We start from the raw sequence: 12746 nt of genomic DNA on the forward strand, positions 1-12746 counted from the left end.
AGTAAAGTATTTCCTCGAGCCAAACTACATTTCGGTGGTAATAGACTACAGTAATATAAAGTTCATCATCTTGGTTTAAAAAAAATCAAGCTGGGGCACCTGGGGGGCTCAGTCGGTTACGTATCTGACTTCGGCTCAGGTCATGAGTTCGAGCCCCATGTAGGGCTCTGTGTTGTCACTTCAGAGCCTGGAGCTTGCGTCGGATTCTAGGTCTCCCTCTCTCTCTCTGCCCCTCCCCCACTGACGCTCTGTCTCTCTCAAGAAATGAATAAACGTTAAAAGAAATTTTTTTTTTTAAATACAAAAAATCAAGCATAAATATACTCTGACATTTTGGGACAAAGAACTCATGTATGAATTCTTTACTACTCTTTAAAGGAAAAAAGGGACAAAGTTCACTTAATATACTTAAGTCACTTTGGCACTTAAGCTTAAGTTCGAGCTAAGTTTCTCATTTGATAGGCTTGAAAATAGACTTAACAGATATTTAGTAATAATCTATACCATTTATTGAGTGCTTTTAAGGCTGGGCAGTGTGCCGGATCTCATGGATATATCATAGCATTCAATCCTCCCAACCACCATAAACCATAGCAACAGAATGGCAGTTGAAATCCAGATCCGACCCCAAAACCGATGGCCCTTCCGCTTTGCCGCACTTCCTTTTATAAATCACTATTTTTACAAAACCTTTATGTTTCCAGACCAGGCCGATCAGATTTGATGTTTTCTGTCATCGGACTTAATTTTTTGTTATCCCTCCAGAATCAGCTTAAAGAAACTTGATTTGGGTAAAAGCTGGTAGGAAGAAATTGAAAGGGGAATATAGAATAAAAGCAGAACTTTATACGATGATTCAGCACACTAGAAGAAATAGAAATAAACCTGAGAGATATTCTGGCTGTATCTGATAAATCAAAGAAATGCTACTGTTAATCCTATTAGAATAATGTGTGCAAACTCTTATTTCTCACCTAAGTACTAGTTAGGGCTTGCTTCTTAGAAGCATCACGTAATAAACTGCTTACATCTGCTACCGTTTAGAAACTGTGTTTTCTCTGAAATGCGCTTATCATGAATAAATAAATAAAATAAAATATCATGAAATAAAAAGAAACAGGCACTTATCATGAAAAATGAGTTCTGATTATTTATTATCCCTTGTATCAAGTACATAAGAGGCTCTCCCCGCCCCAAAAAAAGAAAGTTGCTGAAGGAATCGAATACATTAAGAATAAACAAATGTCCTTTACCTTCAGCTACTTTTTCTGTACTTAGCTTTTAATTTGGGGATAATTGCAGATTCACAGCAGGTTGCAAAACATAGTACAGAGAGATCCCATGTACCCTTTATCCGGCATCCTCAAGTGGTGACACCTTACATAAGTAGAGTACAAACCAGGAAACTGCCGTTGGTACAATCTACAGACCATATTCACATTTCTCCTTTAGCTTATACTTTTAATTTATGAGTGTGTAGTTTTTCTGGTGCTAGAAAGGGCCTTAGACTCTCCTCACTCTTCTGATGAGAAAACAGAAAGACATGTCAAAGAAGCTGACCCCAAGTCAGAGTGCTAAGGAATGGCAAAAATAAATTCTGAACAAGAGATCATCTTTCCTCAGAAACAGTGTATATCTGGGTTAGAGTCACCCGTCAGAATTATATGGGGAATCCAGTAAAGATCTTCAAAAATATTCTTAATTATGGCAAAGTTATCTCAACAGCTGGATGCATACTTTTTTCACATATAATTTTTCATCTCCCCAGACCCCAAAAAGCTCTCCTGAAAAAAATGTACCATTTCGTCTGCTGAAAAAAATACTTAAAAGTTTGACTGTAGCAGTAATATAATCAACCAAACTCAAAGGAAAACCAGGCCGGGCTGGTCACCACTTAAAGCAACAGGCTGTCTTGCCACCTTTGACCCTAGCGCAAAGCTGCATCTGGCACAAAGTAGGATCATAAACACTGAACAAATGAATGGATGAATGAGTGAACGAACAGGTAAGTGGGATGACCAAATGTATCCAACGTTCCAAATTTCTTTAAAAAAAAAAACAAGCGAACAAACAAAAAAAAACCCAACCCTGCTTTCCAGTAAACTGACATTTATGTGCAGAAAAATATCTTATTTTGTGGGGTGGTTTTCACAAAATCAGAGCTGGAAGGGCCGTTAGAGAATACCCAGTCTGGTAATTCTCAGTCCTGGTTGCCGGTGAGCATCACGTGAGACACTGAAAAGTTGACATGCCAAGTCCCATCCCATACGTGGAATGGGGTCCAGGCATCTATATTTTATTTTTAAAGCTTATCCATTATAAGTGCCTTACTTTAACAGTGAGGCTAAGCCTCTTACTATAAAGATGAGAAATTAAGGCCTAGGCAAAAGAAAATGTACGATCCAAAATAACAGAGCCAGTCAGCAATAGAATTGAGACCAGAATGCAGAAAGAACACTATTTTTTCCTAACATAATCCATAAAAACTATTTCAATAATAAAACTTCATTTTAACTTGGAAACTACTGGCCGTTTTTAAAAATGTGAAACTAGGGGCGCCTGGGTGGCGCAGTCGGTTAAGCGTCCGACTTCAGCCAGGTCACGATCTCGCGGTCCGGGAGCTCGAGCCCTGCGTCAGGCTCTGGGTTGATGGCTCAGAGCCTGGAGCCTGTTTCCGATTCTGTGTCTCCCTCTCTCTCTGCCCCTCCCCCGTTCGTGCTCTGTCTCTCTCTGTCCCAAAAATAAATAAACGTTGAAAAAAAAAAAAAATTAAAAAAAAAAAAAATGTGAAACTAGACCAAAACCTCTATCAGCATTTGGACTCTGACTAGTGTCCAGTCACTATCAAGAGCAGAGACACATAGAAGTTTGAGACACTGAGCACTTTTTGCCTCAGATGTAAAAACAAACAAACAAACAAACAAAAAAAAAACAAAAAAACAAAAAACGAAGTGTATGGTTCGTGTCTCCCATTAAATTAGAACTCTTGTAGCTCTCTTAATTGGTACTGGGAAGGGCCCACAGTGGACGCCCACCAAATACGTTTGATTTTTTCACAAGAGAGGTCCATGTATAAAGTTGATGGAACTGACTACAGACAAAATATGCACCCATAATATATTTGCCGTATTGCTCACGAGATTACATAGATAATACAAATGTTTAACTATTCACTAAAACCAAATAGTTAGGTTTTTTGAATTACCTTTAATGGAATCATTTTCAGCTCTCATAATGTCAATGAGGGAACTCTCCAGGGAGTGCATGTCAAATGTCCTGGGGCGATCCTGCAAACACAAACAGCCACAAACCACTTTTAAAATAGCTTTTAATTATAAAAGGAGACAATAAGCTGCATCCGATGGGACACAGATCAAAAAGGGGCAATTTTACTCCCTCTATGTGTAAGGTACATTATTACTACATTTTATTTTTAACACTTCCAAAATATCAAAAGCACAAAAGTACCCAGGGTTCAGCAGAGAGTGATTTGATTTCTAGTAATTTCAATAAAAGCTTTACTTTTACTAATAAAGCAAAGGCAACTAAAACCTGTTTCCATATAGTCAACAACATGAAACAAATGCAAAAATAAAATTCATAACCTGTCTGCCACTTAAGATTGCAGTAACTGGGGCGCCTGGGTGGCACAGTCGGTTAAGCGTCCGACTTCAGCCAGGTCACGATCTCGCGGTCCGTGAGTTCGAGCCCCGCGTCGGGCTCTGGGCTGATGGCTCAGAGCCTGGAGCCTGTTTCCGATTCTGTGTCTCCTTCTCTCTCTGCCCCTCCCCCGTTCATGCTCTGTCTCTCTCTGTCCCAAAAATAAATAAACGTTGAAAAAAAAAAAAAAATTAAAAAAAAAAAAAAGATTGCAGTAACGTGGCAAAACTTGACAAACTTGTTTCAGCACTTTAGGCTCCGAGCTGCATTCAGTAGAGATTGCTACCGAATAGCCATATGCTTGTAACCCAAAGTTTGGAAATCGTTATCCAACAGTCTTTTGACCACTAAGTGGCAAGGCAATCTTGATATTGCTGCCATAATTTTAAAGGGAAGACAGGGGGTCAACACTGTTGGTCTAAACCCTGGCTTAACCAAATGCATTTCAAGAGTGGGTGAGAAATCTGAAAATACACAACGAACCAACCACTCTGGCATTCTTCTGGAGGAAAAGTACTAGAGATAACTAAGATTAAGTTTAGCCTGACAAGTGACGAGTAGGAGATGAAAATATTTTAAAATTAAACTCTGAAAGGAAGCAGTAAGACAGGTTTCGGAACCACCCGAAGAATAAACAGGTGCACATACAGAGACAACTGCCAAACGTCTTAAAGAAAAGGGGCTTCCAAAGGAATTTGACAAGCGGGAGTCTATAACCCTCTCTTCGGCTTTATTTTCTCTTACGTTACTTTTTAACGCAAAGCTTTGGCTTTTTAAAAAAGGTTCCCCTGATTTTATCCCCCACCCCTCTCTTTCAATTTGTTGAATCTCACTTTTCCTCCTTCCTAGCAAACTTCTAGAACGCTAAGACTGATAGAGCACGTTCTCCACTGGAGAGCATTTTTCGATCAACTTGGCATTTCTCCTCCGTCCTTCTGTAACACCACCTGTCCTATTTCCCTGAAATAGGGATCACTTCTGACCACACTCCACCATGTAGACATTCAGAATGTTCTCTGAATGAATTGTTTTAGGATACCAATTTCTTTTTCTTTTTTTTTTAATGTTTATTTAGAGAGAAAGATACAGCCCTGACACCAATTTCTTTACCTCTGCAACTTGAGGAGCTCAAGAACAGTTATATTTGGATATAATCCAATATTTAAAACAGAGTATTACAGGTTTTTTGTTGGGGGTAGAGAGGATGAAGCTGGGGATGGGGAGCAGAAGCCTTAACACGCTGTTCTGCTCTGACCTGGTACAACTCCCTCCAGAATTATCTTTCTCACTTTTCTTCCCGATTCTTTCCTCATCATCTTCACCTTCTCAATATGGTCTACAGAGAAGCAGGAGGACACATGGCCAGAATGAGAATTTCTAAAGAGTAGTGTTCACAAAAAGGGAGACAACTGCTCTGCTTTTTTATCCTTCCTCATCTCAAGCACTGAATCAAATCAAAACTCTTGAATTAAATCAAAACTGCCTATTCTTTTGGAAGCCAGGTGGATTTGAGGCATAACTTGAGAAAGAAGTTAAAACAAAATTCCACTGTCTTATTCTACAGTTGCTGGATTTGTCCCCTGTTCCGAAATCTACGAACCACACCGATAACTAGGCCATCCACTGTCTCTACTACCTCCGATGCAAAACCAGTGTTGGAGGCAAGAATTCTCGGTGTCTGATAACTTGCCTATGTCGTCAGTTTCTCAAGGTCAGGAAGCATGTCTTCCATCAAATGTTCCCAATGGGTACAACTCCAAAGGGTGGCGGTGTGCCAAAATATTCATCGCCTAAGCCCACAGGACTGATGTAGCAGGAACTCCCCAACAGATGATTTCTGTTTCAATATTACGTTTTCTATGTGTGTCATGATATGAAACAGATTGAGAAGCTTTGCCCTACATTTCTGTATCACTGTGCCTCACCCAGGATCTGAAAGGTAGAAAGCACAAGCGTTTGCTGAAGCAATGAATAAATAAATGCCTTCAAGTAATTTTTAAATATTTAAAATATTTCTTTCCTCCTATTTCCTTAAGGTTTGTTCTTACATTTTCCCTTTCCTGCCTTAGAGTTGTAGGTTTTCTTTTGCCAAAATAGCTGTCCTGGGTGGTGGGGTAGAGGATACTCAGCCTGGTTTTTTGTTTTGTTTTTCTTTTTTAATGCAACTAAAGCAGTAAGCAACCTTGTGAATTTCCAGAACTTGCATTTTGCCAATCACTGAATAACAAGATCACTGAAGAGAAGCAGTTTGTTTTGGTTTATGACAGTTGTTTCCATTAAATAAAGAAGCTTCCTGCATCAGACTTCAGCCCAGGTCATGAACTCATGGTTCATGAGTTAGAGCCCCACATCGGGCTCTGTGCTCCAAGTTTGGAGCCTGGAGCCTGCTTTGATTTCTGTGTCTCCCTCTCTCTCTCTGCCCTCCCCTGCTCAAGCTCTGTCTCTCTCTCAAAAATAAACAAACACTTAAAAAAAGAAAGAAAGAAACTTCCTCTTGGGGCACCTGGGTGGCTTAGTCCGTTAAACATCTGACTTTGGCTCCGGTCATGATCTCGCAGCTTAGGAGTTTGAGCCCCACATTGGGCTCTCTGCTGTCAGTGCGTAGCCTGCTTCAGATCCTCTGTCTCCCTCTCTCTGCCACTCCCCTGCTTGGGCCCCCTCTCTCTCTCAAAAATAAATAAACATTTAAAAAAATATTTTAAAAATTATTTAAAAAAACAAAAAATAAGCTTCCTTTTAACCTGTAAGTTTCTAACTGTGGTACTGAAATTTACCAAAGCCACTTCATTACCTCCTCCCCCAGCATAGTGCCTGAAACATAAAGATTTTTGCTAATATAACCATTGACTTGTAACCGGTGGAACATATTAAAATTAAAACCCTAAATGAAATTTTTAAATTTTCAGTAATGCTTTATGGGATTAAAAACAAACAAACCCTCTATCCTTTTTACACTCATACTAACTTTCCTTTCATTTCTCACGATTTAATACAAGATTAACAAATAAATGCCAATATACAAACTCTGATCAATTGGTATTGATTCTCAGATGCGATGTGTTGAGGAAGATTTTCAGGCTGTGTGTGGATTCAAGAGGGAATGGTGTCTGGACAGACTGCTGATGATTCACGTGCAAGGTACAGACCCAATGGCACAAGTACCACATTCTTGCCAACCGCCTACTACGTATTCCTTCCCACAGTCCAGCCTTATTACAATTATTATAAATGACTACATCCGTATAACATTTTTTTTTAAACGTTTTATTTATTTTTGAGACAGAGAGAGACAGAGCATGAACGGGGGAGGGGCAGAGAGAGAGGGAGACACAGAATCTGAAACAGGCTCCAGGCTCTGAGCCATCAGCCCAGAGCCCGACGCGGGGCTCGAACTCACGGACCGCGAGATCGTGACCTGGCCGAAGTCGGATGCTTAACCGACTGCGCCACCCAGGCGCCCCTGACATTTTATTTCTTATGATGCCTTGGCAATTCAAAGGGTTCAAAAGCCACACATTTTGTCAAGTAAACATTCTGTTCTCAGAGAGGGTCTAAAGTTTATCCTTCTTGATTTACTCCCTCTCACTGGTCTTTTCCATCGATTTTTAACCTCTAGTTAAAATAAAAACAAAATCTAACATTTAGGGGTGCCTGGGTGGCTCAGTCAGTTAAGTGTCCAACTTCAGCTCAGGTCATGATCCCACGGTTCGTGGGTCTGAATCCCGCATCAGGCTCTGTGCTGATGGCTCAGAGCCTGGAGCCTGCTTCAGATTCTGTGTATCCCCCTCGCTCTGCCCCTCCCTCACTTGTACTCTCTCTCAAAAATAAATAAAAAGTTAAAATATTAAAAAAAACAAAACAAAACTAAAATTTAAGTGAGCCACTAGGAAATAGGTGGAGAAGTAGACACAAATAAATAAACCCAAGGAATAAGAACACAAACGATGTTGGTTTTCCTACGCAATAACCAAAGTGTCAAAATAAGAGGGCTTTGATTTCCCTATTTCATTCTTTGACTTTGCCTTTTTTTGATTGCTAATTGGGCCAAATATCATAATCACTTATCTATTTTCTAGGATCCATTTCCCAGAAAGTAAACTATAAAATAAAAAACTTGCTAAGTGACAGCTCTCCTAGATTGAACTTGAGCTGATAACCAAAATATGATCATCAGCATAAATCGGTGGAATGAACATTAGACACTAGGAAGCCCCAACTCCTCCACTGGTGGGTCATGTGAGTTTGGGCACGTTCATCTTTCAGACCTCTTTGCTGATCTGAAAAAGGAAAACATTTGATTAGATCTATAATGACCTCTTCCTAGCTCCAAAATATATTTGTATTCCAGCCTTCTGATGTCCTTAGTTTGTCGTCTCCCAAGATTTAGTTTAATTATATTGATGACTATTGGCAGGAAGCAAAAATGTAATTGAGAGTGACTAATGAAAGCTCATGATTTTGTGCCCACGAAAAGGTGAGAGTCAATCACAGGTTAATAAGAAACGAAGCCTTAAAAGTCTTAGGAGGACAGTCGTTACATTTTCTTATGCTATACATAATGGAAAATAAGCTTTTTAAATAAAAAAAATTTACTTAAAACAATTTGTTGAAGGGGATGTGCTGATTTCAGGTGAAACGGCAAAGACTCTATTATAAAACAAAAAACACCAGAAACCATATTTGCTTCAACATACCATCACCTGTTTCTCTTGGCAGCCTAAAGGGAGAAAAGGCAGAAAACCAGAACTATCTTTTACTGAACACCTACTAAGTTCCTGACATTATTTTAAGTACTTTATTTAAAAAAAAATTTTTTTTAACGTTTATTTATTTTTGAGACAGAGAGAGACAGAGCATGAACAGGGGAGGGGCAGACAGAGAGGGAGACACAGAATCTGAAACAGGCTCCAGGCTCTGAGCTGTCAGCACAGAGCCCGACGCAGGGCTCGAACTCACGACTGTGAGATCATGACCTGAGCCAAAGTCAGACGCTTAACTGACCGAGCCACCCAGGCACCCCTTAAGTACTTTATTAATACTGTCTTAATTAATCCTCAAACCTCCTTCTAAGTTAGATGGCATTATTCCTGTTTTCATGATAAAAACTAAGACTAAGGAAAATTCTGTTTACTGCACAGACAGGTTATGCATAGTTCAGCAGCTTAGTCAGGATTCAAGCCTAAATCGCCCTCCAGAGCAGGCAGTAATTCCTTGGGTAAGCAGTCAAAGGACCACACTAATTAAGACATACATTTACACAGGGGTGCCAGGGTGGCTCAGTTACGTGTTCGACTTTGGCTCAGTTCATGATCTCACGGTTCGTGAGTTCGAGCCCCACATCGGGCTCTGTGCTGACAGCTCAGAGCCAGGAGCCTGCTTCAGATTCTGTGTCTCCCTCACTCTCTTCCCCTCCGCTCTCAAAAAAATAAACGTTAAGAAAAAAAATGTTAACAAAAATAAAACAAAAGACATACATTGGTATAAATGAGATACTCTGCTGTAAAGGTCCAAGGAGCAGGAATGTGCTGGCAAGTGCCCAACAAATTGTAGGCACTGGAATATTTCTCAATAAAGAAAGAAAGAAAGAATAAAATGTGTAAGAGTATGTATGAGGATAATATAGGATTATGTCAGAGGTACCAAGAAGATACAAAAAGAAGCCTCATCTTCCTTCTTTCTGTCGAGGTGGCAAATAGATATGGTGCACAAATTAAAAACCTACCACAAATGCCACTCTAGGCTTTCTACTGCCAACCACAGAAGTGGTAATAACAGTAGTAATAATACCACTAACATTAGTAGCTAACACTTATCAAGCTCTAATGCTTTATATATATGATCTTCTTTATTCCTCACAAAAATCCTATACAGTTAGGTATGTTCCGTAATTACCCCTTTTCACAGACGAAGAAATGGAAACTTAGAGTGATTAAATAACTGTATCAGTGTGAGGTAAGTGGAGGGGCAGAATTTGAACCCAGGCCTTCCGACTCTAGAACATGTGAGCTTAATAATCCTGAATGAAGACAGAAGAATACCAATTATTTTCAAGGCTCAGCAAAGCAAACCTGACTACGACACTTAGACCTCATTTTATCTTGTAATCCTAATTGTTATATTTAACATATAGAGTTGCAGGTCAGTAACTGGTTGGTTTCAGTTTCTGTCATCTGTACCTCACAGAACAATTTCTAATGGGAAAAAAAAATACAAGCTACTATGAAAATCAAAGTTGATAAAACATAATGTTCTGATAAAACAAATTAGTACTTCAAACAGCAGGACACGTCCTTTTAACTTGCACCTGAGTGATCCTGACTGCCATGGCAAAATAGGAAGCCTCACATCAGCAGATATCTGATGAATGGCTTTTCATAACATTCCAGAAGTAGCCAAAAGAAACACATGAACCTGTCGGTCTATTGACACAGGAAGAACAACTAGACTGCAGTTACACCACAAACCAAAATCATCATTCATGGCTTTTTTTTTTTTTTCAACATCCAGATGGATATTCTAAAACTTGAGAGCGTATGAGAGACGGTGATTCTCAAGCTCGAGAGTCTATCAGAATCATCTGGAGATCTTGTCAAAACATAGATTAGGAGGTCTACCCACAAAAGTATCTCATTCAGTAGGCCTGGGTAGGATCCACGAATTCACGTTTCTAGTAAGTTTCTAAGTGAAGCCAGGGACCACACTTTGAGTGGCACTGAGTTAAGCAATTACATTCAACAGGTTAACTTCCTTAGATACTTGGGGTTGTGTTTGTGAGTTACATCCTGGCTGACTGGCCATGATACAGTCCAGCTTAAATAGTCTACGTCACCCATTTTAAGGTTTCTGCATAAAGCGAAGGGATTGCTCTCAGAACCCAAAACAAAGCCCTCTCCAAGCCCCGAGACGCCTAACTTGGAAAAAGATTACAATCAAGTTCAATTTCAACAATTCAACCACCATGACCACTCTACTACTGGTTCTTGTCGGTTTATACTTGGGTTAGCATGTTTTTGCATTACTAGACTGGATCTAACACACAAAAAGTACTTAACTGAATACAGCCACATTATTAAGAACCAAAGCCAAAAGTCAGCTACTACTCCCTTCACTCACTCTCTCCCTACAAAGACAGACAGCACTGTGATCCCCACTTCCCAGACAACTATGTATCTATATCAGTCAATGGAAGTTTCTCTTTCTGGCTTAAACTTTTCCCTAGTGAAGAAGGGAAAAGAAAATATTTTGGTTTGAAAGGAAAGTCTATGCCAGGATGTCAGCTGCCAAAATAAATAGGAAGTCTGAGATGCCAGTACAGTCCATAATTAATCAAAGGTACTATGGGAGTTTTAATCCAAGATTTGCCAAGATGTGAATGTTCGTCTTGGGTTAAATATGTAAGCCCACAGGCATCAAAAAAGACTACCTAAGTCAACTTTCATGAGTCCACTTCCAGATGACCCTCAAATCCCTGTGCAGAAACGAGTCCCTTTTGCCCATCCCCCCTAACATGCCACCATTCCACACGATGCTGACAAAGTTCCATCACAGCCATCCCCCCAGTGGACTGTGAGCACCACTCATCTACACAGCCACAGACATGCTGCACATGTGCAGAGTATAAGTCCTTCATTATTGTCACCACCATTATTAAAGTGGCCAACACGTTCCTCCTGGTTCAGTGTTGTGCATCTTATGTGACTTATGTATGATATACATACATTGGTTCCTCACGACCATCACATAAAGTGCATACAATTATCATCCCCATTTTAGGTAAATGATGCTATAAGAAGTTAACTAATCGCTCTCCCAGTCACACGGTAAGTGGTAGAGTCTGACGTCAGAGAAGCTTAGAAACGTGGTCCGTTTAAGTAAGCCTCATCGTGACCTAGAAATTTCAATGTGTAAACGCCCAGCAAGTATGAAGTCCTTTGCTGTACACAGGGCCTGAATGCAGAGAACAAGTGTCAGAGGTTAAAGTCAAAGAGGTAATTATCTGCAGGAGAAGAAACCACACTCAGGATCATCTCATATTTCTTCACGTGTTTCCTCTTCCATAGTACTTTCTCATTATGACAGCTTAATAACTAAGGCAGAATCTTAAGAGACCATAGGCTACCAAGTGCTCCCTATAAAAAACCATAACTAAATGAGTGAATGTCGTTGGTGTTTTATTCTGATTGGATCAATAGCTCCATTTGCTCCCATGTGAACTGATGAATGAGATCTCTCCAGAAAGCCTTTGAGAAGACAATTTTATTCCACCTTCACTAAATAAACCACACTCATTTTGAGCATTAGAGATCCTTGAAATGGTAAACACTTCTTGTCACCACTTAACTGAATTTACAAAACAAGCTGGCTGCCTTTCCAGACTTGATTAGTCATTCCTGGGTCGACAGACCCCTTCTTTTTGTTGACTATTTGTTCATTCTCACCTTGCCTGGCAGAGAGAAATAATTAAAGTCTATTCTATTCTAAGACCTGAGTTTATTATTTTTTTAATATAATTTATGGACAAATTGGTTTCCATACAACACCCAGTGTTCATTCCAACAAGTGCCCTCCCCAATGCCCGTCACCCACTTTCCCCTCTCCCCCCACCCCCAACAACCCTCAGTTTGACCTCAGTATCCAAGGGTCTCTTATGGTTTGCCTCCCTCCCTCTCTGTAACTTCTTTTTCCCCTTTCCCTCTCCCATGGTCTTCTGTTAAGTTTCTCAGGATCCACATAAGAGTGAAAACATATGGTATCTGTCTTTCTCTGCCTGACTTATTTCACTTAGCATAACACCCTCCAGTTCCATCCACATTGCTACAAATGGCCAGATTTCATTCTTTCTCATTGCCAGGTAGTATTCCATTGTATATATAAACCACATCTTCTTTATCCATTCGTCAGTTGATGGACATTTAGGCTGTCTCCGTAGTTTGGCTATCGTTGAGAGTGCTGCTATAAACATTGGGGTACAAGTGCCCCTATGCATCAGCACTCCTGTATCCCTTGGGTAAATGCCCAGCAATGCTATTTTTTAAATTTTTGAGGAACCTCCACACTGTTTTCCAGAGCGGCTGCTCCGGTCTGCA

The 12746-nt window shown here is 40.0% G+C and overlaps 1 protein-coding gene across 4 annotated transcripts in view; it reads right to left on the reverse strand.

Annotated features, from left to right (window-relative positions):
• CPEB4 (cytoplasmic polyadenylation element binding protein 4) overlaps positions 1-12746 on the reverse strand; it is a 66296-nt gene that overhangs the window by 41626 nt on the left and 11924 nt on the right. For all 4 annotated transcript variants that reach the window (XM_045500997.1, XM_045501007.1, XM_045501002.1 and 1 more), the window contains exon 2: positions 3206-3287. In XM_045500997.1, the coding sequence (XP_045356953.1) occupies positions 3206-3287 (82 nt within the window). The remainder of the gene's footprint in view (positions 1-3205; positions 3288-12746) is intronic.

This window comes from Leopardus geoffroyi, chromosome A1, assembly GCF_018350155.1.
Source record: "Leopardus geoffroyi isolate Oge1 chromosome A1, O.geoffroyi_Oge1_pat1.0, whole genome shotgun sequence".
In the NCBI taxonomy this organism is placed as follows: Eukaryota; Metazoa; Chordata; class Mammalia; order Carnivora; family Felidae; genus Leopardus; species Leopardus geoffroyi.